This window comes from Mya arenaria, chromosome 6 (assembly GCF_026914265.1).
Source record: "Mya arenaria isolate MELC-2E11 chromosome 6, ASM2691426v1".
In the NCBI taxonomy this organism is placed as follows: Eukaryota; Metazoa; Mollusca; class Bivalvia; order Myida; family Myidae; genus Mya; species Mya arenaria.
Genome location: NC_069127.1, coordinates 55,726,311 through 55,750,236, shown reverse-complemented (window position 1 = coordinate 55,750,236; position 23,926 = coordinate 55,726,311). Strand labels below are relative to the sequence as shown.

The 23,926-nt window shown below is 34.1% G+C and overlaps 2 protein-coding genes across 2 annotated transcripts; one reads left to right on the top strand and one right to left on the bottom strand.

Annotated features, from left to right (window-relative positions):
* Positions 1-2,988: 2,988 nt before the first annotated feature.
* On the bottom strand, positions 2,989-11,126 carry LOC128236467 (small nuclear ribonucleoprotein E-like). The gene is made up of 5 exons (XM_052951338.1): positions 10,997-11,126; positions 8,054-8,080; positions 7,271-7,333; positions 4,924-5,002; positions 2,989-3,568 (listed from the first exon to the last, which is right to left on the bottom strand). Exons 1-5 carry the CDS (start codon positions 11,045-11,047, stop codon positions 3,516-3,518), a joined length of 273 nt encoding a protein of 90 aa, XP_052807298.1. The 5' UTR covers positions 11,048-11,126; the 3' UTR covers positions 2,989-3,515.
* A 1,630-nt stretch (positions 11,127-12,756) lies between these two features.
* Positions 12,757-22,318, top strand: LOC128239169 (2-oxoisovalerate dehydrogenase subunit beta, mitochondrial-like). The gene is made up of 9 exons (XM_052955672.1): positions 12,757-12,907; positions 14,214-14,291; positions 15,290-15,358; positions 15,562-15,851; positions 17,320-17,491; positions 18,043-18,188; positions 18,365-18,451; positions 18,876-19,017; positions 19,463-22,318. Exons 1-8 carry the CDS (start codon positions 12,769-12,771, stop codon positions 19,014-19,016), a joined length of 1,122 nt encoding a protein of 373 aa, XP_052811632.1. The 5' UTR covers positions 12,757-12,768; the 3' UTR covers position 19,017; positions 19,463-22,318.
* The last annotated feature ends 1,608 nt before the right edge of the window (positions 22,319-23,926 follow it).

Below are 23,926 nucleotides of genomic sequence, written 5' to 3'. Positions count from 1 at the left end.
ATATATAAGGAAACCCATGACCGCCCGGGTGGGGCCATTTTTTGACCCCAGGGCCAAAGATTGAACAATATTGGTACAAGTCAACGGGATGATATATCATGCCAAATATCTAAGCTCTTGTCACTACTTGATTTTACGTGTGTATCTATATATGTATATTTGTTATTAATTGTTGTATGTGGCCCATATTGAAAATTGGTATGTGTACTAAATATGTTATCCAGTTTAAATTAAGACGTTACTTGTCTTTGTGAGTTCGGAAAAGATTTTTTAAGTTTTCACTATAACACATATAGAGAAAACCCATCAGCCCCGGGGTGTGGCCAATTTTGACCCCAGGGCCATAATTTGAACAAACTTGTAGAGGTCCACTAGACGATGAATCATGCCAAATATCTAAGCTCTAAGCCACATAAGTTCAGAGGAGATGATTTTTGAAGTTTTAACTATAAACGTATAGAGAAAACCCATGACCCCCAAAGAGGGCGGGGCCAATTTTGACCCCAAGGCCATAATTTGAACAATCTTTGTAGAGGTCCACTAGACGATGAATCATGACAAATATCTAAGCTCTAAGCCACGTAAGTTCAGAGGAGATTTTTGATTTTTTTTACAATAAACATAGAGAAAACCCATGACCACCAAGGGGCGGGGCCAATTTTGACCCCAGGGCCATAATTTGAACAATCTTTGTAGAGGTCCACTAGACGATGAATCTTGCCAAATATCTAAGCTCTAGTCCAAGTAAGTTAAGAGGAGAAGATTTTTGAAGTTTTAACTATAAACATATCAAGTATACCCATGACCCCCGTGGCGGGGCCAATTTTGACCCCAAGGCCATAATTTGAGCAATCTTTGTAGAGGTCCACTAGACGATGAATCATGACAAATATCTAAGCTCTAGGCCAAGTAAGTTCAGAGGAGAAGATTTTTTAAGTTTTCAATATAAACATATAGAGAAAACCCATGACCCCCCGGGCGGGGCCAGTTTTGACCCAAGGGCCATAATTTGAACAATCTTGGTAGAGGACCATTTGGTGATCCTACCTACCATATATCAACGGCCGCCTTGTGGTTTGGGAGAAGAAGATTTTTTAAAGTTTTTCCTTTTGGTTGCCATGGCAACCAGAGTTCTGCATGGAATTGAATTCTTTGAACAACTTTGATAGAAGACCACCCAAGGAACATCCCTTTGAAGTTTTATTAATATTGGCCCAGCGGTTAAGGAGCAGATGTCTTTTAAGAAAATTGTTGACGGACGACGCCGGACAAAAGGCGATCACAAAAGCTCACCTTGTCACAAAGTGACAGGTGAGCTAAAAAGCAATGCATTTGAGAAAGAGGTTTAAATGAATTATATTTTTTTAGCAATGCATCATCACAGGTAATTAATTAACTCCCCACATGCATGACTGTAATATCTCAAACATTTATATAATAATTAATCTGCAACATAATGTTTTAATTGTGCAAAATCATCATAAAATCATTCAAATTTACTATTGTTGGCACAATTAGTATTATATATGGCCTAATTACATATAAAAACAAATAAAGCATGCCAATGTGAACATTGAACCTTTCAGGAAGATAATTAAGTGATACAAAGTGATGCATCTGAACGTTAAATTCTTAGTAATATTTCTTGGAAATAATTTAGCTTGTTCTTTGATGAATTGTTATTTTGCACTGATAATAATAATTTGTACAGTCCCTACTCTATCTTGGTTCATAAAGGGTGTTGATATTATGTACACAAAATATATAAGTCATAATGAGCTAGTAATAGTCTCTTTTGCATAAACTTAATAAGAACAAGAGATGTTTGTCCAACATAATGCACCCCATGAGCGCCATGTTGTCAGGATTATATGTACAATTGAATGAAATATGCATGGACCGAAATGACAGCTGATTTGTCACTGACATTGGATGCCGTTGAGGCAGTTTTATATTATGACCATTCTAAGTGTGAAGGTAGAGCGTGTTATAACCATGACCTTTGACCTCGAAATCCAAAAACCTAAATGTCAAGTTCGAGGGCCATTGCTGCAGGCATTGACAAGTTATCACACAGACAAGCTGACCTTGACCTTTGACTCGATGACCCCTAAAATCAGAAGGGATCATCTACTGATCAGGCCCAACCTCCAAGTCAAGTTTGAGGGCCAAGGGTGCAGGCAGTGTCGAGTTATCACTCGGACAACCGTTTACCATTCAAGGTCACTGTGACCTTGACCTTTGGCCTGATGACCCCCAAAACGGTAGGAATCATCTACTGGTCAGGCCCAACCTCCAAGTCAAGTTTGAGGGTCATGGATGCAGGCATTGTTGAGTTATCACAGGGACAACCTCTTTCCATTCAAGGTCATTGTGACCTTGACCTTTGCCCCGATGACCCCCCAAAACAATAGCGGTCATCTACTGGTCAGGTCCAACCTCCAAGTCAAGTATGAGGGCAATGGGTGCAGGCATTGTCAAGTTTTCACTTTGACAACCTTTTACCATTCAAGGTCACCATGACCTTGACCTTATGACCCAAAAAACAATAGGGGTCATCTACTGGTCAGGCCCAACTTCCATATCAAGTTTGATGACCACATGTCCAGGAATTGTTTAGTCATCACTTGGACAAGCTTTGGTCTACCGACAGACCGACCCACACGTGTAAAGCAATATACACCTCTTCTCCTAAGGGGGGCATAATTGCCTAAAAACTTATAATTCAAGAGCTCCACAAAGTGCAAGCAAAAATGCATTATTAATATATATAATATTAATTTATTATTAAAGTCAGAGTTACAACCTTGCTATATATTTGCAGACATGTACCATCTCCTTAAACATGTATACCAAGTTCCATTAAATCTATATCTCCAAGTTTGAAGTTTTCACATCCACACAAAAACACCAAGGCTATATCACCACCTCCGATTTTCTCCAAAAACATCCAAAAAACAAGCAAAAGTAAATAATAAAACACGCATCAACGGTAAAATGATTTATTTACAATGGCGTGTCAATGATTTTAATGACATGATACAAATGTCAGTGGAATTGATCTTGATGTTCTTCCATTTACAAAAGGCCTGCCTTTTCTTGCCTTGCACAATCTTTAAAAAGGTCTGTTAAAACATCTTTTACATTTAGAATCAATATTTGTAATATAGTACACATGATCAAACACTTTGAAAATCTTATACCCTATCGTACATCAAGTCACTACAACAGCTAACTTTTTCTTTACAAAATTATACATAACAAAATTACATTAAGTCTAAGGTGACAAAAAAACACATTATACTAAATACTATATTATAGAGCTGCCCTGGTGTTGATGATTTTTTTTTTAGGTATTAAAAGTATACGTCCATTATTTTCAGGCAACGCATATCTTCTTTGAAACTACGACACTTGATCCCCTGGTAGAACTTAAAGTGGAATATCCTTAACACTATACACAACAAGATTGTTTTAAATGAGAACGTCAAAGTCAAGATGATGACAAAGGGAGATCATTGCACAGCTTGTATCAATGTGATGTTGTCTCCCTTGAGTAGAATCCGTCCTGAAATGAAACAGAAATAATACTTCTTAAGAATCCCTAAACAGTGTTGGGAATCGGTTCGAGTTTCCACTCAAGCAACCAATTATTAATTAGTACAATCGGTTTATGACAATACCTTAATTACTTCTTGTTCAAGAACTTCTTATTCTTAACAACACTTATTGTGTGTGTAATTTATTTACTTCTTAAAACAGCTTAAAAGAATCCCAGGCCCCATTTTCTTGAACGTTTATAAGCATAACAAGCTAAAACAGCTACAATGTAATTCATTAAGCCAACTTTCTTCCTTAATATTGGTTTTACTAACAAAAAAATAAATAAAAATAGTTAAGAGATAATCATAAAGATAATTTCCTTTTCAAGTCCAAAAACCCTTCAAAATGTCAATTTAGACAAATTATATCCGAACAAAAATAGTGAGCTTCCCTTTATCCTCTTATTGGGGACTTAAGATGTTTTGGGAGATTGGGGCCTGGACGGTGTTAGAAAGACACTGATTGTGTACAGGAGCCCTGTTGAGCTACCCATTTATAACAAATTCAAGGAGTTAGAGACATAATCTTGAAGGTCCAGCGATCAGCGAAACATTTTAAATGTTAAATGTTATTGTTAAATAATTATTATTTTCCTTTGTGTCATTATAAATTATTTATAATGACACAGAAAGGAAAATAATAATTATTTAACAATTCAACTTACCGGTAAAAAGAAACTATTAATTTTTCTTCTCATGAACAGCTGTGTGAAGTCCATGTAAATTAAACTCAGACACAAGTACACACTCTTATTGATTTGAGTGCCTCACACCTCACTCAAAGTTTTTGTTTTCGACAATATTTTAAGCTGTGTTAAAATTGAGTTTTTTGGGGTTTTTTGGTGAATGAAAACCAAACATGTAAAAAACAGGTAATTTATTTACCCTGTGGGCATCGAAAGTTATATTTCAAGTGGCTAAAGCACTTGTAAGTGAAATATTCACATTTGGTGTTCATGTTAGAGGTGAAATATATTGCAACCTTAAACCGATAATACTATTTTTTTCTTTCATTACATTTGTATATGCCAAGAAGTGGTATTAGAACACAAATTTAACTGCATTTCATTTGCGCCAATCTGTATGTACAAGTAACATCATTTCAGAAATGATGTTGTTGATGTGTGTGCTGGTGTTTGATTTGGATAGCAGAACAGGGTAAAATTTCATAACAATGAATATAGCAAACTGATATTTTTACTGTTTGAAACAGTGAATTTTTTTATTTATTTTAAATTCTGAAAAATCCCTACAAACCACGGAAAAGCATATACTAATGATGGAGATGTTCAGACAAACAATTAGTAAATTACAAGTTTACCCAGAGTTTTTCTGGTCTTGTTCTTCATGTGAACCTCCTCGGCCTCGTCCAAAACCAAGTTCATGTACTCGTCGAATCCCTGCAATATTTCAGTTTTAATTACCGGTATATTCAGTATTCTTAACTAACATTACACATACATGTATTTATTTTACTTCCATATATGGTATAAGTATATGACATACCATGTACATGTAGAGACAGTCATCAAAATTAGTCTTTTGGATTAACAAGCCCAGATTCTTATACTTATGCTTAATAATATAAAACCAAGAATATGAGCAAGTCTGAAGCATTTTAGAAGTGCAGGGCACGTGGGCTTGTGCTAATTTCGACCACTGTAGAGATTTATCAAGGTTTTAAAAAGGACAGGGTGCTTCAAAAGAGGGATATGGTGGAAAAGGGAGAACGGGCTTACTGTTAAAGGCTTTGTAGATTTAGAGCATTATGAATTTAACAAAAAATGGTATGAATACCAAATTGTGTTTCAACAGCTAATTATTTCAAGTTTGTATGTTTTTATTATCATATCACAGTGATTGAAATTAGCACAAGCCCACAAGCCCTGCACTGGTAAAATGCTTTTCGGGCTTGCTCATATTCTGGATTTTATAAAGCAGGACTTGTTGATTTCTTTTGTATCAGCACTAGATTCAGATATCAGAGCTTTTTCATCCTATTAAAAGTCTAATTTAAAGATATATATGATTGACAGTCTTAAGCAATTTATTTTAGTTAAAGCAGGAGGGTGCACATGTTGGTCTTACTGAAGACAGGTTCAGCACCCTTCCATGACTCATAAGGCTAAAACCCTGACACAGGTTCTTACATGTATTTCCAGAAATAATTTTTAGCTTAAAGATCAGATATAAAATACTTTTTCACAAATGTCAAAATTGTTTTCCATTTTTTTTGTTTTTCAAGGAAAAATATAACATCTCAAAACATTTAGGTTAACTGTAGTGAACAACATCCACATCTATATCTGCTGATGTTAAAATTAACATGAAGAATTTAACTGTTTAATGAATTTAATCATGCCAGAATTATCCATCATAAATATAATATCCAAATAAGTCAGTCCTAATCAAATTACCATTTATGATAGTTAAAGGGGCCCAATAAGCACAACAAAAATAAATTTTAAATGAATGCTTTATTTGTAACTCATTTGACCTTAATGATTAAAACAAAAATTGTTTTTATTATTATTTGAATCAATTGAGTTAAAATAATAATGCATTTAAATTTAGAACAAGTTATTTTAAATTGCCTCTGAAAATAAAAAAAACACCCATATTTGACAACCTACACTCTTATGATCTTATATTCACCATTCCATTGTGAATAAACACTAAGTGTATCTTTCACCTTAGAGGTAGGGACATGGGTCTTGCACGCGACACGTCCTCTTGGTATGTCTAACACATGCGGCAAGTTATTTTAAAATCTGTCCAAACAAGGAAAAATTACAGCCCGGACACGACAACCTATACGCTATGTCCTTATATGCAGCATTCCATTGTGAATAAACACTAAGTGTGACCTTGACCATAGAGATAGGGAAACGGGTATTGCACGCGACACGTGGTCTTGGTATGTCGAACACATGTGGCAAGTCATTTTAAAATCTGTCCATACAAGAGAAAGTAACAGCCCGGACACGACAACCTATACTCTTTGTTCTTGTATGCAGCACTCCATTGTGAATAAACACTAAGTGTGACCTTGACCTTAGAGGTAGGGACACGGGTCTTGCACGCAACATGTCGTCTTGGTATGTGGAACACATGTGGCAAGTTATTTTAAAATCTGTCCATACAAGGGAAAATTACAGCCCGGACACGACAACCTATACTCTATGTCCTTATATGCAGCACTCCATTGTGAATAAACACTAAGTGTGACCTTGACCTTAGAGATAGGGACATGGGTCTTGCACGCGACACGTCATCTTGGTATGTGGAACACATGTGGCAAGTTATTTTAAAATCTGTCCATACAAGGGAGAGTTACAGCCCAGACACGACAAGCTATACTCTATGTCCTTATATGCAGCACTCCATTGTGAATAAACACTAAGTGTGACCTTGACCTTAGAGGTAGGGACACGGGTCTTGCACACGACACGTCGTCTTTGTATGTGGAGCACATGTGGCAAGTTATTTTAAAATCTGTCCTTACAAGGGAAAGTTACAGCCCGGACACGAGTTATTGAGCCGGACACACGGACGGACAGACGGTGCTATTTTAATATGCCCACCTTCGGGGGCATAAAAAGCATCAACCTACATGTACATTGTGCTCATTTAACTAAAGTATCTGCATATGAATTGACCTAACTTACAGCAATACATCCCTCAATTCGGAGATTCACTTGTTCATACAGCCAAACCTGTACTCTGGATTTCTGGAAAAATATATGAAATATGGAATTATTATTATACACAACTGATAATCATACACAGAGCTGTCTTTCAAAGGATTTTATGTCTTAAGTAAGGACCAATTCCCCACTTTACAATATTAACATCCCCCACCCCCACCCCCAAAATAGTTTGTAGGTTGTCCTGTTTATGAAGATAATCTTTTTATCAAAATCTGATTAACATAGCCAAGATACATGTATATGCATAATGCTGTCACAATAATCAAGTTATTACTAATGAAATTCCATTGACTATATCACACAACACAATAATCACTTTGACTTTAATTTCACTTTGATTTTAGAATAAAAATTATATGTATCTATTTTCAGGAATGGCACCGGCCCCCATTTCCTTAGGGCTATGAGACAGCCCTGTTGCATTTCCAAAGAAATTTGCATAACTTGACTGCTTTATTATAACATCATCTAGGCCCATCTTTCAAAAGTATTAATCTTTAAAAAAAAAAACAGCAGAGAGTCCTTACAGCACTGAGCAGTGACATGAAATTCTAGATAATGATTCACTTCTATGATTTTTATTCTACACATGTTACTAATATAGTATTCATTTGTTTACGGTATAATCTAATACTTATTTCAAGGAGATTAAAACAGAAATGTGTAAGCTAATCAAACCATAATGAAGTAATTCCAATCAAATGAAACTTAATCAAAAAACATTATAAAAGTTTTACTTACATTTTGTAGGTACCTGAAAATTAAGTTCTGAGAAAAAGTTAAGGACAAGCAATGCATACCATTTGCCAATACAAATACATTTAGTGATCAAAATTAACACAAATGACATGTCTGAAGATAATGACCTTAAAATTTCAAACAGCTTACAGCAACCATAGCCAGTGTGTTTTTTCAGACCAAATTCAGGCCAAAGCTCGGCCACAATCCTGATGCTAGAACATATACTTTTATACACATAGGAAAACAAAAATTGCCAATTTCTGTTGATTTTTTTTTTTTAAATCAAACAAAAATGCACACCCACTTTGTTTCGGTATGGAAAAATAGGTGTGTTCTTAAAAAAACACACCTTGATCACTTTTCTGTCTATTACTTCTATAAAAACATTCTTGTTCATTTCTAGGCAAAATTGAAATTTCAAAAAAAGTTTAGTTTTAGATTTAGTTCAAAAAAATGATTTAGTCAAAAAGATGCAATTTCCCTGATCAGAAAGGCCCAGTTCCATTCCCAAAAGGATTTAAAAAAATGTTTTTATTTCACATATTTTTCAATCTTTTACTTTTTCTGAAGAGAAAGAATTTTAAAAATATGTAAATGGGTGAAAAAGGTTATAGGTTTGATATCTACAATCCAATTTTAAATTTAATTGTAAATATGCCTTATATCATATAAGGCTTTAACCCTTTACCGCATGTATACGAGATAGGCCGACATAGCTCATTACCAGATGTATACGCATTTGGCCGACCGTATCCATTACTGGATGTAAACGCATGGCCCGCATATTTCAATAGGGTCATTTCAATATTTCAATTTTGCATCATTCTTTTTGTAAACAATATCCCGGATGTTTATAAAATTAAAGTTTAACCTTTTGTGTCTTGATTTTCCCTTGAAAATATCGTCTGCTAAATTGAGAAGGTGTTTATACTCCCAATCGCAGGTGTGATATCCCATTGTGACGTAATAAGACCACGAGCTAAGTACTGTATGGAATTTCCCCCAAATTCATTGATGCGTAAATCATTAAATATATTACGTCAGTTCAGTTTACAATTAAAATCAATTGAGATTATATTTACTTAAAGGTAATATTTTGTTTACAAACAAAAGAAACAATTAGTAAATGAGAAAATGATGGGTAAATTTTCTGTGAAGCTTATATAATGTCCATCATAGTTTTGGCTGTAAAATAGGTCATGTGCAAGCGTTTTGTTTGATCTAGATCTTTTTATTCATACCGGAAAATCATTTATCGGCTTTCTTTTTTGTAAACAATTTTATGAGGGGGTAATAAAGTTAAACAGACACCTTGGACTGGATCTCTCAGCCGGATGACACCGGATATTCCTGGCATATTTCTGTGTATTAATACACAAGAACATAAATTGTCGGCTTTTTATTCCAGATGGGTCTTTTTTATGATAGGGGTAATAAAAATTAGATCGATCCCAGCATTTTATTACCCTTTGATTTAATGCAATTATGACATTTCAAAGAAATGTTACAAATCCATCTTGAAAATACATTCACAGCTGAAATAAAATAATTTAATATTTCATCATTGACACCATTTATTAGATAATTTAATTATCTATAAAAAATGAATTCACATAAAAAAGATTTGGACACAATTATTTGGAGTAACATTGATTTTAAGGTCATACTGCTGTATTCATTTTCTCATTTTCAAATATCCAGAAAAGTACCTATGCAGATAAGGACTGCTTATCAGTAAGATGGCTATTGACTGGGAGGTGTAATCTGGCCACTTGTCTATGTGCTAAAGGGTTAACTGCCTTGAATGTGTCACTTGCCTGCATAAGAGCTTATGCCCTAGACAGTAACAAAGTAGAAAACATATAAGCATATATATTTGTTCAATTTGTTATATTGCAGAACTGAAATACTAATATCCCTGTAGATGAACGGTTCATGAACACAACGGGAATTTAATCCAGACATGAAGATTGACAGGTTACCATTGTTTAACTTTACCTAGTCCAAATAATTGTACGTTGACGGATTTTTTTTAGATTTTTGATATGGCAAATCCTTCACGTACAAATTGTTTAGTATCAAAAGTGGGTAGTTGTTCCGATCAGGATTCCGGGTTAAAGCATATAGAGTCTATAAAATATCATAAAAACAAGTAATATTACCAGATAATGTTATATTTAGTTCCGTACACAAAAAATAAATATCCAACTTCTAATTATGAGTTTGACGGCTTTTCTTCATTTCATTCTGTCAAAACATAACGATATATACATGAAGGGCACCTGCAAGGCTTCAGGGCACAGTTTTAAATCGCTCGGAACATTTCGGCCATGGCCGAGTTGTTACGATTGTATAACGAGGTCTATCTCGAAGCTTTGTCGGAGGAGGCCGAGTTATTACGATTGTATCGAGTTGTTCCCCTTCGCATAATTGTTGTTAGTGTCAGTCAACTTTCGTTTTAATGGAAAGGTAAACAACTTGTTTTTATGCATTAAATGCTTGTTTAGTGCAAAATAACATTTCACTTACATGGTAAAATATGAATATTACTCTTTATGATCAATTTCAACAATAAAATACTTCACTTAAAACAATTTCAATATTTTTAAAACACCCCCGTTTTTTGCACATTCCCGTTTAGACGTTAGGGATTGGAAGAATCCCGTATAACACGTCTATTATTTTAGACTAAACTTTACCCGACTTGTTCGTTGTCGATGGAGCACCAAAATAACAATAATATGACCATTATTGAACAAACGTTTTATATATACGACACTATTAACGGAATTAAGATAATAAATTAATACTTCTTTAAAAAATCACCTCGCGTTAACAAATAGTCATACATTTTCGCGATTACACAGTGGCTCAAAATATTACAACGACATAGGCTAATAAGTGTACAATACTTTATAGCACATTATTTCATTAAAAGGATACAATCGGCTGGACCATAACCTTCTGGACCTTGGCACCACCTTTGTATGCCATTTTGATGTGTTTGCACGTTGGAATTACGATAGCCGGGAACGGAAGTACTCGCTTTGTTGACTCCAACTTAAATTCTGATTGGTCGGCAAGAATTTGGTTACACACCACTAACAATAAAAAAAACAGTAGCACACAACGTTTTATTTGTGAGTGCTGCACAAAAACAGGAATAGGGCCAACTTCTTTTGCTTATGAATAGGTAGCTACGGACATACCGCTTCATTTTAAGCATATTTTCATTTGTACTTATTTTTAGACGAACATGTATTGTTGTTTTTTTTAAATTCAAATAAACGGATAAAACATTCGTTAACACTACTATTAACTATGCTTGAAAGTATTATACGTCTATTTGAATATGAAGTCGATGATAAATTTATATTTTAAACAGACATTTCAAATATTTAACCTACTTTTTACCATTTTTAATGGTTTTTTTATATTTTACATAGTTAAGGGTTTATTAAATTTTTGACTCTTTTTAGCGAAAAGAAAAATTACAAGTGAAAGCAAACAATCCTCCTTTATTTTCAGAAATGTATAAAAATATAATAGCATTCCTTAGCACAATTTTCGGTGGTCATTGGCTAAAATATACTACGGTTTAACATACATGTGTATGTACATTGAAACAAACAAATATCCTTTAGCTATCTCGTCAAATCGTTGTTATTTAGCGAATGGTACTTTGCCGAACAATTATTTGGTGGTCATTGATATCGTCTTTTCACTTACAAGTACTTTCATACATGTACCTTGTATATCCTTACTAAAAAGTTCACAGGATGAAAACAAATCCATTCTTTAGAACCAGAAATAACCAAATGTTATGTACCAAACGCATATGATATCAATGCACAATAAGGAAATACAATTATTTTTTATGTTAGCAACGATTTGTTGGTTTCTCTGACTTACTTTTATGAATAAAAAACTACATAAAAGCTGCCTGGCAGATACATGTACACATTTGAACTGATTGTGTATGTCTAAGCATAACCCATGCTTTATTTAATAGATGCACCCACTTCAGAAACCGGTGGAAAAATCGGTTCTCTATAACTTTTGGTATGGTTTGTAATTATTACCCTTCAGTGGCATGTTTTTGAACACTTTGGAGTGTTTTTAAACACTCGTCATAACTATAAAAGTGTACGTTGAAGGTCCAAATATACATGCCTGGTACTATTTTTAAACTCACTTGAATTATGCTATCATCATAATGATTCAGATCTTAATACTATTCTGGGCGCAACTAGGCCTCAACAAACTTGAAGGCCCGATTGTTCTATGTGAGTTTGGGGACTTTTATATGAGCATTACACTCACTTAATTATACTTGCAATTATTACAATACAATAAAGCAATGCACCCTGCACGTTGTTTTAATAAACACCAAATTTTTGTTAAAAACAACAAACTTTTGGGTTGTTCAAAGTAGCTATTAGTTTTTATTGCATTTTGGGGTTATTTAATATTTTGTCATTTTTAAAAAAAAAGGCCTATACGTAGCTATGCCACTGGCTATGACTCTATCTAAGTCTGATAGAAACACATAAAATGAAGGCCTTTTTATAACAACTGTTTTCTACCAACTCAGTGTTGTTGTTTTTTCGTACCATAAATTGGAGGTCATACGCACGTGCATGTTGTGACTTCTTTTATAGTGCTATGTAACCTAAGTGGTCGACAGCGATTATTTTATTCTATAGAAATTAAACATGGCGTCACTAGCTGCCAAAATACTACATCGTCCCAATATTTTTAAGGTTTTAGGAGCTAATAGAGTTTGTCATTCACTAAATTCATCAAAGAGGACACACTTTACATATGTTCCAGAGGTTCCAAAGCAAGAACATGGTATAACATCATCTTAATATGCCTTAAATAAGATTATTGTCAAGGTCATATCAAGAAATTGTTTTTGTATTCATCTGTTCAAGTGTTTTGTTTGTATTAATAAGGACAGCGTATCATAGTATTTTAGTAAATGTGTATTATAGATCCATATGCAATTCTTTAAAGTGTATAGTACTCTCGTGTCAATCATTAAAGTATGCCGGCAATTTTTAAGGTCTTTACAGAGTATTACCTGTACTATATCAGTAATCCATCAACAATATTGTGATTGACATGAAAATAATGTTAATATAAAAATACAGCATTAAAGCAATTCTTATTATAAGCTTGATAATGAGCTCCTAACAGTAAATGGTTTTGACAATAATTAAAGGTCTGGGTTTTAAAGGTAAACCAGTTTGTGTTTTTTAGTTGGGCTTGTATGGTTTTCAATTAGTCTAAAATAAAATATTAGACATGTTATACAGGATTCTTCCAATCCCTAACGTCTAAATGGGAATGTGCAAAAAACAGTGTTCTAAAAATATTGAAATTGTTTTAATTGAAGTATTTTATGGTTGAAATTGATCATAAAGAGTTATATTCATATTTTACCATGTAAAATGCTATTTTGCACTAAACAAGCATTTAATGCATTAAAACAAGTTGTTTACCTTTCCAATAAAACGAAAGTTGACTGACACAGAAAACAATTATGTGAAGGGGAAAAACTCGATACAATCGTAATAACTCGGCCTCCTCCGACAAAGCTTCGAGATAGACCTTGTTATACAATCGTAACAACTCGGCCATGGCCGAAATGTTCCGAGCGATTTAACACTGTGCCCTGAAGCCTTGCAGGTGCCCTTCATGTATATATCGTTATGTTTTGACAGAATGAAATGAAGAAAAGCCGTCAAACTCATAATTATATGTTGGATATTTATTTTTTGTGTACGGAACTAATATAAAATAATATTATCTGGTAATATTTCTTGTTTTTATGATATTTTATAGACGCTATATGCTTTAACCCGGAATCCTGATCGGAACAACTACCCACTTTTGATACTAAACAATTTGTACGTGAAGGATTTGCCATATCAAAAATCTAAAAAAATCCGTCAACGTACAATTATTTGGACTAGGTTTTCAATGTACAATGTACATGTATCGTCTTTGGATCTTGGGTTAATGTATCAAGTATCATAGACTAATCTGAGCAATAAACATTCACATGTGAGGGATGGACTGTATCAACTGTATACCATACTTTCTAGTGTAGTTCTGATTTCACGATTGCATTCTTCCTTTATTGTATTTTCAGGGGAAACAGCCAAGTCAAACCTTGTGCAGTCAGTAAACAGTGCTCTTGATATAGCTCTAGGAAATGATCCAACAGCAGGTACCTACATGTAGGGTTAGGAATGTTTATTAGGTCTATATTTTTTCCTAAGATGATTTACTGTAGATCTATGCATTGAAGGACACTTGATTAGCACCCTAACAAAAAATGTTTGGTTCAGGTAACACGACCCTACTTAATAAAAACTGCCTACCCTTGAATTTTTATTTGAAAAAAAAAAATAGTCCTCTAGCCATAAACAATTTTGTTTAAACAAAAAGTGTCATTAATTCTTGACAAAGAATAAAGCTCCATAAAAACAGCAATATATGAGAGGCATTTGCTAGAAATATTGCTATTTGCAAGACCATGATCTTGACAAAGTTTATTTAAAAGAAACCTATCTACCCTACCCAATAATTTTAGGGATGTTACCCTAAACAAAACAAAACAAAATATTTTGGCCATAAGCTTAAGGGTTGCAGGGTTCTTAATAAGTTTTAGTTGAACATGATATCAAATAGATGACCAGCTTCTACATATTGTACTTAAATTCACTTATTTACAAATTTGAGCCAGCCCCATTGCCATTTGAACCATCCTTAAAACTGTACTCATCAGATAGAAAAGGCTCTAATGCATGAACATACAAGTTGATAATAAGATCTTAACACACATTTTCAAGCTTTTTAAGCCATTATATATATATATATATATACACATTATATTTTTTTTCTCCAAAGGTATCAAAGTAGTCTTAGGGTTTGATTTAAATGCAGAAATTCTGAATATAACAGGAGCAACAACATTAACTGAGAACAGTTTCTACGTAATTGGATAGTTTTTAATGTCATCCTTGTCATGACCAAATTAATAAAAACCAACCAGGTCAAGAATAGCTGTGACTCTTTCGTAAGGTAAATCCAGAGCCTATTATATTTTAATGAACTCTTTTTGATGAAGATATATTTATTTCAAAACATTTAATTTAAATAATTTTAATATTATGTACAAAAGAATTATCAATATAACATGCTTTTATAAATGTTCTTTTACAGTTATTCTAGGTGAAGATGTTTCATTTGGAGGAGTTTTCAGATGTACAGTTGGACTGAAGGATAAATATGGTGAGAAAAGGAATATTTTACTTAAATGAATTTTATACATATCCGCCTCTTATTGTTTGGATTAAATGACAGACTGTATTCTTTCAAAAATCAACAGTGTGGGTTTTTTAAGACAATCCTTAAATATTACCTCTCCTTCTTAAACAAACTTCTGTCTTTGACAGTATTATAATGCAAAAACAATTCACCCATATTTTTTTTAGGTGCCGATAGAGTATTCAATACGCCCTTGAGCGAGCAAGGAATCGTTGCATTCGGCATTGGTCTAGCAGTAGCTGGAGCAACAGCTGTTACAGAGATACAGTTCGCGGACTACATCTTCCCAGCCTTCGATCAAATCACAAACGAGGCCTCAAAGTTTAGATACAGGACGGGGAACTTATTTGATTGTGGGAATTTAACAATACGAACACCATGTGGGGCTGTGGGTCATGGAGCGTTGTATCATTCACAAAGTCCTGAGGCATTCTTCGCTCATATACCAGGAATAAAGGTATTAATTTTGTAACTGATGGTTTTAATTTAAGTAGTTCTAGTTCTAGCTGCTCCCTGCCCTTTTTTGATTACACCATTTCTCCCCCATGGAGTCACGCACATGCACCCTTCTGCCATCTTAGAAAGCTTTAGTCAATTAACTGTGTGCTTTGTTTAGTTTGAAAGTTGATTATACGATTATAAACACCTACAAACTAAATCTATCTGACAGTTGAAACTTTAAGTGACACTCTTATTCAAAATCGACACATTAAGTAATGCATTTATGTATTAAATAGCAATTACAGATAACAATAATGTAACCGTGTATTTAATAGCTAAAAGCACAAAAATATTAAATGATTGGTGAATGCTAAAAGATTTTCTCTTATCTTCTATTGTCTCATAAGGTTGAAATGCCCTGTTTTGTGCACTTTTCTTTCAAATTCGACTCAGTATCCTTCATAAGAACCATTGTTATAACATTTAGTCTTCTTTTTTGGTATATGAAAACAATTGTATTAATTGTGGTAAATCTCACTTGGGAGTTAGAGTGCATCTTTAAAACTACTTCCTATAAAAGCATTATGGACAATATTTTGTCAAAATCATAACATTTAAGTTATTCACAGCTCAATACAATGTGCCCTTTTATAACCTTAGCATCTCATATGCTCACCCTGTCCTTTTCACCTTGATCTTTTCATGCTGCACCCTGCCCTTTTTTAACCTTAGCACCCTGCCCTTTTTATGCTGCACCCTGCCCTTTTTATGCTGCACCCTGCCCTTTGTAAGCTGCACCCTGCCCTTTTTATGCTGCACCCTGTCCCTTTTATGCTGTATCATACCATTTATGCTGCACCCTGTCTCTTTTTATGCTGCACCCTGCCCATTTTATGCTGTACCCTGCCCTTTTTAAGCTGCACCCTGTCCCTTTTATGCTGCACCCTGCCAATTTTATGCTACATCCTACCCTTTTTATGCTGCACCCTGTCCCATTTATGCTGCACCCTGTCCCTTTTATGCTGCATCATACCATTTATGCTGCACCCTGTCCCTTTTTATGCTGCACCCTGCCCTTTTTATGCTGCACCCTGCCCTTTTTATGCTGCACCCTGCCCTTTTTAAGCTGCACCCTGTCCCTTTTATGCTGCACCCTGCCATTTTTATGCTACATCCTACCCTTTTTATGCTGCACCCTGTCCCATTTATGCTGCACCCTGCCATTTTATAAACCTGGCCCAAACCCTAGGATACTGTCCTTATATTGTGATGTTTTAATGTACTGTGCCATATAAAGCATGACAAATTGAAATTAACACATAGACTGGAGAGAAAGTAATGTCTTGCTCTGATAATCTAAAGTTGATGTTGTTTTCATAGAAGACTTGTGTGTTTTCTTACCATTATGAGAATGGGCTTGGGTCTTTTTGATTGGAAAGAAATATATCACATAGTTGTATACTTGTATTGTTTTTCTATTTCAGGTAGTAATTCCCAGAGGATCCAATCAGGCGAAGGGCTTATTGTTAAGTTGTATTAGAGATGAAAATCCTTGCGTATTCTTTGAACCAAAAATATTGTATCGGTCTGCAATAGAAGAAGTTCCTACAGGGGATTATACCATACCTCTAGGGAAGGCAGAAATTGTTGTAGAAGGTATAAAGGTTTGTTATGTACACCAGTAGTTGAAATTAGCACAAGCGCGCAAGTCCTGATCTGGTAAAATGCTTTCGGCTTGCTCAAAAAATAGATTGTCAAGCAAGTATTCACGCTTCTATGTCCAAATGTCTTATTTCGATTACTGGTTCTCTGTGTAAATATATATGTTCATGTTAAAATTCCCTAGTAATAAGGATATGTTCAGTAATGGTTTGTTTAATTTCATAATGAGATCTTCTTTTTCTTTTTGAATATACATGTTTTATGATGTATCGAACCATTCTAGCCATGCCCATCAGAAACATGTATTAACACCATCTTATGCATTTGCATATTTTCACCGTTTAAATTACTGGCAACTTTAATATATGTCCCCAAAAATACCAGTAGTTTTGTTTTTGTTTTTTTATTCATAGGTCGTATCAGTTAGAGATAGAAAAACAAAAATAATTGGGGATATAATTATATAGAGGATTATTGTTTGTTTCAGTGTAAGATCGTTATATATATCACCAAGTAAGCTATATAACAGAGATTGTCTGTTTCAGGAAGTGATGTCACACTACTGGGTTATGGTACACAGGTTCATGTCCTAATAGAGGTGGCGACCATGGCTAAAGAACAACTCGGGGTCTCCTGTGAAGTCATTGATCTGAGAACCATTCTGCCATATGATATTGAAACTATATGTAATGTAAGTTTCAGTTATATTTTGTTTATGAAGTGCAGTAAGCAGAAACAGGTCTAAAATTATGACGTGATAATTTTGTATGTAAGAAAAATGTCTTTTCATCATACTTTGTACATGCATGTTAAAAAAGATTGAAGTTTTAAATACAAATAAAAAAAAAGCACCTTTTCTTTTTCCAGTCAGTTATAAAAACTGGGCGACTGGTTGTATCCCATGAAGCCCCAGTCACCATGGGCTTCGCCACAGAAATAGCAACTGCAGTTCAGGTATTTTTATGCTCTGAAATGCCCTTAATGTGGATATTAGGCTAATAATTGCTAGGAGTTTCATTTGACAAGTGCACTTCTAAAAAAAAACATTTGATGGCGTTTTATGTGTCTGCCTAAAATACAAATGTCACAACACGTAAATTTGTATATGGAAAAGAAACAGATAAAATTCCCTTTTACAAAAATGCTATTCATATACTGGTGCCCAATTAAGGCTATCATTTACTGATGTACAAAATGCCCCATTAATGGTGTTTATTTACTGATCTGACCAAATTAGTACTATTCATTTTCTGATCTGACAAAATGCCCCATCAATGCTATTTATAAATTGATTAGACAGATCAGACAGATTATGCCACTGTAATGCTAAATGCCATTCAAGAACATTAACGAAAGGATGTTTGTTTTCTGTCTGCAGGAAGAGTGTTTTCTGAACCTTGAGGCACCAATACAGCGAGTGTGTGGATACGATACACCATTTGCTCATGTGTTTGAGCCTTTTTACATGCCAGACAAGTGGCGAGTGATAGAGGCCATAAAGAGGGTTGTCAACTTCTGAGGTGAATAAAAAACAATGCTCTACTTTGAAAACATTTTTTTAAAATTATTACTGTTTTGTTTTTGGCCAAAATCTGTCAAATAAAGCATTAAATTGGTGTTGCCTGAGTACAAGTTATTTCCATTCTCTTGTCACAAAATTGTCGGCAAAGCCATATTTTTTTTTCTATAAAACATCATCCTCTTAAAACAAGTGTGTTCGATATTGTTACTGGTGACAGATGTTTACAACGACTGCATATGATGGGTGCCTGTAATCTTAATTTAATTGTTGTCTGAGCTTGACTGTGTTATAAGAGACCAAGATAGTTTAAGGAATTTCGGGCCTGAAAGAAGCCATAATCTAACAGTTTAACTCTTTTTTTCTTGAAGCCTCTATGAGTTCACCGAAAGTTAGGTACTATACATTAGCATCGATGTAAACTTGTGCAATTACTTTACTTACAGGATCGTATACTGTGCAAGCTTAGGGTCTGAATGTGTCCAAACAATGAATCTCATGAGAATGGACGAGACATTTTTCCTGACCACCAATGAAGGTGTTGGATAACTATAGTGAAATACTTGTGCTCAGTTCTAGGTATTGACTACTGACTGATTACCATGTATATGTTTTGCTGGTCATCATTTTGCACACATAAAAGCTCCCATTGATATATTGCTGTAGCGTAGGATAATTTCATAATCGATAATTGAATGAAATGAACAACCATATTCGATCATCAAATAGGTAAATATTTGAAGTGATTTTCCTTACTAAATATTCATATGAAAATAACCTCTATGTTTATTGGGGCAATTTTTATGTCATTTGTATGTCAAAGTTGACCTGACATATTGAATAGCCAGAGAGAAATAAACCATAATGAATTATTTCTTTATACATTTATTATATTGACTCAACAAATGATATTCTAAACATGTAAAATAATAAAGTTTGATGGAAATCCATTATAATTGATGAATTTAGTCTATTATCGCCATTGTTGGGCCTATTTTTCAATTAAATTCAAACATTGTGCCATCTCAATTTTGTAGGTATTGATTTTGTTAGTTAATGCCATTGTGTATCGGAAAAGCTAATGCAGGTATTTCATGTCTTATCAAGTTGTTTTTAATATATTTATTTCATATTTGCTATGTCGGGTCACAGACCTTATAGGTCCATGGTCGGGTCAAACTCAACACAGTGGTTAATTGTTAATTGCCTTTGCTGTAGAGAAATCACTGCCGTTATGCAAGTCATATGAAAATAATGGAAATCATGTGACCTTGTCTAAAAAAATAATCTAATTTATTAACCTCGCAAAGCGACATCATTTAATGGAACTATAATAAAATTTAAATATTGCATAGGTATGTGTAAAAAGATAAATCACCTCTGCTCATCAGGAAAGATCATTGTGTAGAAAATTGATTGTCAATTATGTTGTGTTTTAATTGATCTGATAATTATATAAGAAAACACCCGTTGCACTTTTTGATTGTTATTCTTAAAATAAACAATGTTGGTCTGGAAGAGTTTACCTTTCTTCTGAAGTACAAGACAGCAGAGGAATGGATGCAAGTATCCTTTTTGTGTTGCCTGTGAAATGTTGCAGACACTTGGCCCGACATTGTCGGAGGATTGTCTGCATTATAATCTTTTGCGGGGTTGTCACAATTTTGTTTTCAATCACTAACTTTTGCACAACTTGTTACAGAGTCTTCAAAATTGGAATGGACATTGGTCATAATCAGAAGATGACCCTGATTTTGGGGTCAGTAGGTCACTGTCATGGCAACCTTAACTAAAAAAAATATTGGCCCTTTCCACAGGTGACAAATCCTCTTCACATAATTCTAGTTTTACTGAGTTTTATACTCATTTTGTTTCAGCAGTATATATTAATTGCATGTATGCGTACACATGTATATGTGTTAAAATGGGGAAAAAAGTGTTTTTTGAGTGCATTACACAGGCCAGTTTGAATCAAGATCTTAGTCAAATTTAGACGTAAATTAGAATTATGTTAGTGAACAATGTTCATTTTTTTTGCTAAATATTTGTGTGAATTTAGCTTAAGCCAGTAGAAAAAATAAACACGAAGTTGATTAGATTAAAAACAATCAACTTATTTACATTTATGATTTTTCTGCATTTTTAATATTATTGAAACTATGACTTAGATACTTTACTAAAACTGGCCACTTCATTTTTAAATGTCATAATTATTTTCCCAGATATGATCAGCTTTATTGTCATCAATTTTTGTTAAATCCAATTTTGGTTGTTATAATGTATTATTTCTTACATAATAATGATAATTATGATGTGTGTACAACAACACTGAATCATTTATCCACTTCTTTGAAAAGCTTAATTTTAAAAATATTGTTAAATTTTTCATTTTTTCTTGACAAAGTTTAGTTCTTAAATCAAATAAATATAGAAAATTGATTATCCCTTATAAATTAGTATTGAAAAACGGGTACTTCAGGCCCTGATTTCTCGAACAATCGGAAGTCCCATATAACAGGATCAAGCTAATTGCTCACTAATTTGGGTTTGGTAAAATTTGTGCTAAAGTTTCATTGTGAAAGGTTTTCAGACTTTTAAAGGAAATTATCTTTATAATACCGGTATACATGATAGATTTTTTTTTGTAGGATCAAGTTTAAGTAAGTTACTTGGCTAAATGAAATAAGATACTTAAACTTAAAGTGACACTCTTATTCAAAATCAGTACATACACATGTATAACAAACATAAATGTTGACTCATAAACCTTTTACTACTTACTTAATCATGCATTTATGGAAAATATGAATTACTGATAAGAAGATTGTGACTGTGTATTTAATAGCAGAAATATTAAATGATTGGTGAGTGCTAAAAGATTTACTGTGATCTACTATAGTCTCATAAGGTAGAAATACCGTGTTTTTATGATCATTTCTTTCAAATTAAACTCGGTAACCTTCATAAGAAACATTGTTTTTGACATGTAGTCATCCTTTTTGGAATATTAATACAACTTTATTAAATGTGGTAAATGTATTTGGGAGAAATAGTGCATCTTTAAGTCTGTTATGCTTAAGACTGTTTGAGAGATTGAGACTTGAATCATTTCTTGCTTTCTCTGTGTTATAAAAAAAGTTGAATCTCTTTCAATACTCTGTATTTAAATATTTGCATATGTTTTATACCGTGTGGGACATTGCATGTGACACATGTATGTAATAGTGTTTTCTTTGGAAACTGTTTTATTGTGTATCATTAATTAAATAATTGAATAAATTATTGAATTAGAATGTCGGAAAGCTAGTTTGTGTTGTGTCATATTTTCTTGCTATATTGTTCCCTTCTAATTCATTTGTTTTAAGGCAACCAATTCTTTAAAAAAATATCAAGAAAGATACAAAAATGTACCTTTGCAAATGATATGCATAAACTATCACAAAAATGCAAAAAGAAATCAGTTATGAAATCAGACAAAAAATGAATTCTACCCATACAAGAAGTTAGGACAAGGGGGGTTCCAATTTCTAGCTGAGATTGAAATGCTCCGTTTTTAGTTGTATTTGGTACTTGTGCATACAGTTTATCTGGAACAGTCAAACCTGTATTGAATAGCTAACTTTGTTTAAACACAGGTCGATTATGTATTTTAACCACCTCACAGCATCATCAGTTTTATCAGTATAGTGTAATTCCCATTATGTTAATAGATGCAATTGCGCTTGGTTGCCTTTCGGTTGAGTATTACATTAAATGATGTTCTACAATGCTTTAAATTAAAAGTGTAGAACTGAAATGTGTTTCCATATTTTGTTTCTTTTTGGACTAAGACAAACAGATGATATAAAACATAACACCGTATAATACTCGATTAAATGAGCATAAAAATTAAAACAATTCTATTCAACATTCCTACGAAGTTCCATGAGTATAGGTGCAATACTTGAGGAGATACATGTGACTCAATATCATTCTGATTCTTTGTTAGTCGAAGCCCAGTGGCCAAAGCTTAAACTATTTGTTTTACCTTGTCCTTATAAAAAAATAGCTAAAAAACTATTACTTGCACCGATCTCCCTTGCCTGGACTCGCATTTGCCGATTGTGTAGAACTATTTATGCACCAGTCAATTGTAACCACGGCCCCAGGTCCGGGGAATAGCGTGGACTTTGACTTTCGGTCCAGCCAACCCCGGGTAAAATCCCCGCCCTGCGGGGACGAACTGATGGTAAAACCCCGGCCAAATGCCCCAGCATTTCAGAGACTCTATATAAGGCCCAATTTCCGCTAAATTTGGCGCTAAGACAAAACCACCGCGGTCACCCGGCCCTGCGGGGCCACCTGGAAAGTAAAAACACGACCCTTTTCCCCAGCATACCCCCAGACCTGGGGGGCGTGGTCACAATTGACTGGAACATTAAACTAACAATGATGTTAACCAGTCTGGAACTTTTATGATGTACGTGAAGTTAGCGGCCTAGAGGCGTGAAGCGGCTCTGAATAGAAAACAATTTATGGTCGCTATGTTGATATATGAATAAAAACATTGATTTATCATTGTTTTCCAAAAAAGAAAAAAATTGCTTTGGAATAGGGAAAAAATTAGGGCGCTAGACCGCCAACTTCACGCCGCTAGGCATCCAGGCCGCTAGGCCGCTAACTTCACGCCACTAGGCCGCTAACTCACGCCGCTAGGCCGCTAACTTCACGAACATACTTTAATGCACATATTTGTGATGTTCAGTACTTCCAACAAGTCAGTTGAAATACGATTGTGAATTGTTTTGTTTTCATCAGTTTTGGGATACTTTGATGACAGTGCCATGCTCTCATAAGCATTCTTACCACATGCATTACTTGCCCTGGAAGATATTAACAATTGCAACAAATTTGTTTGCTCTTTTAAAAAC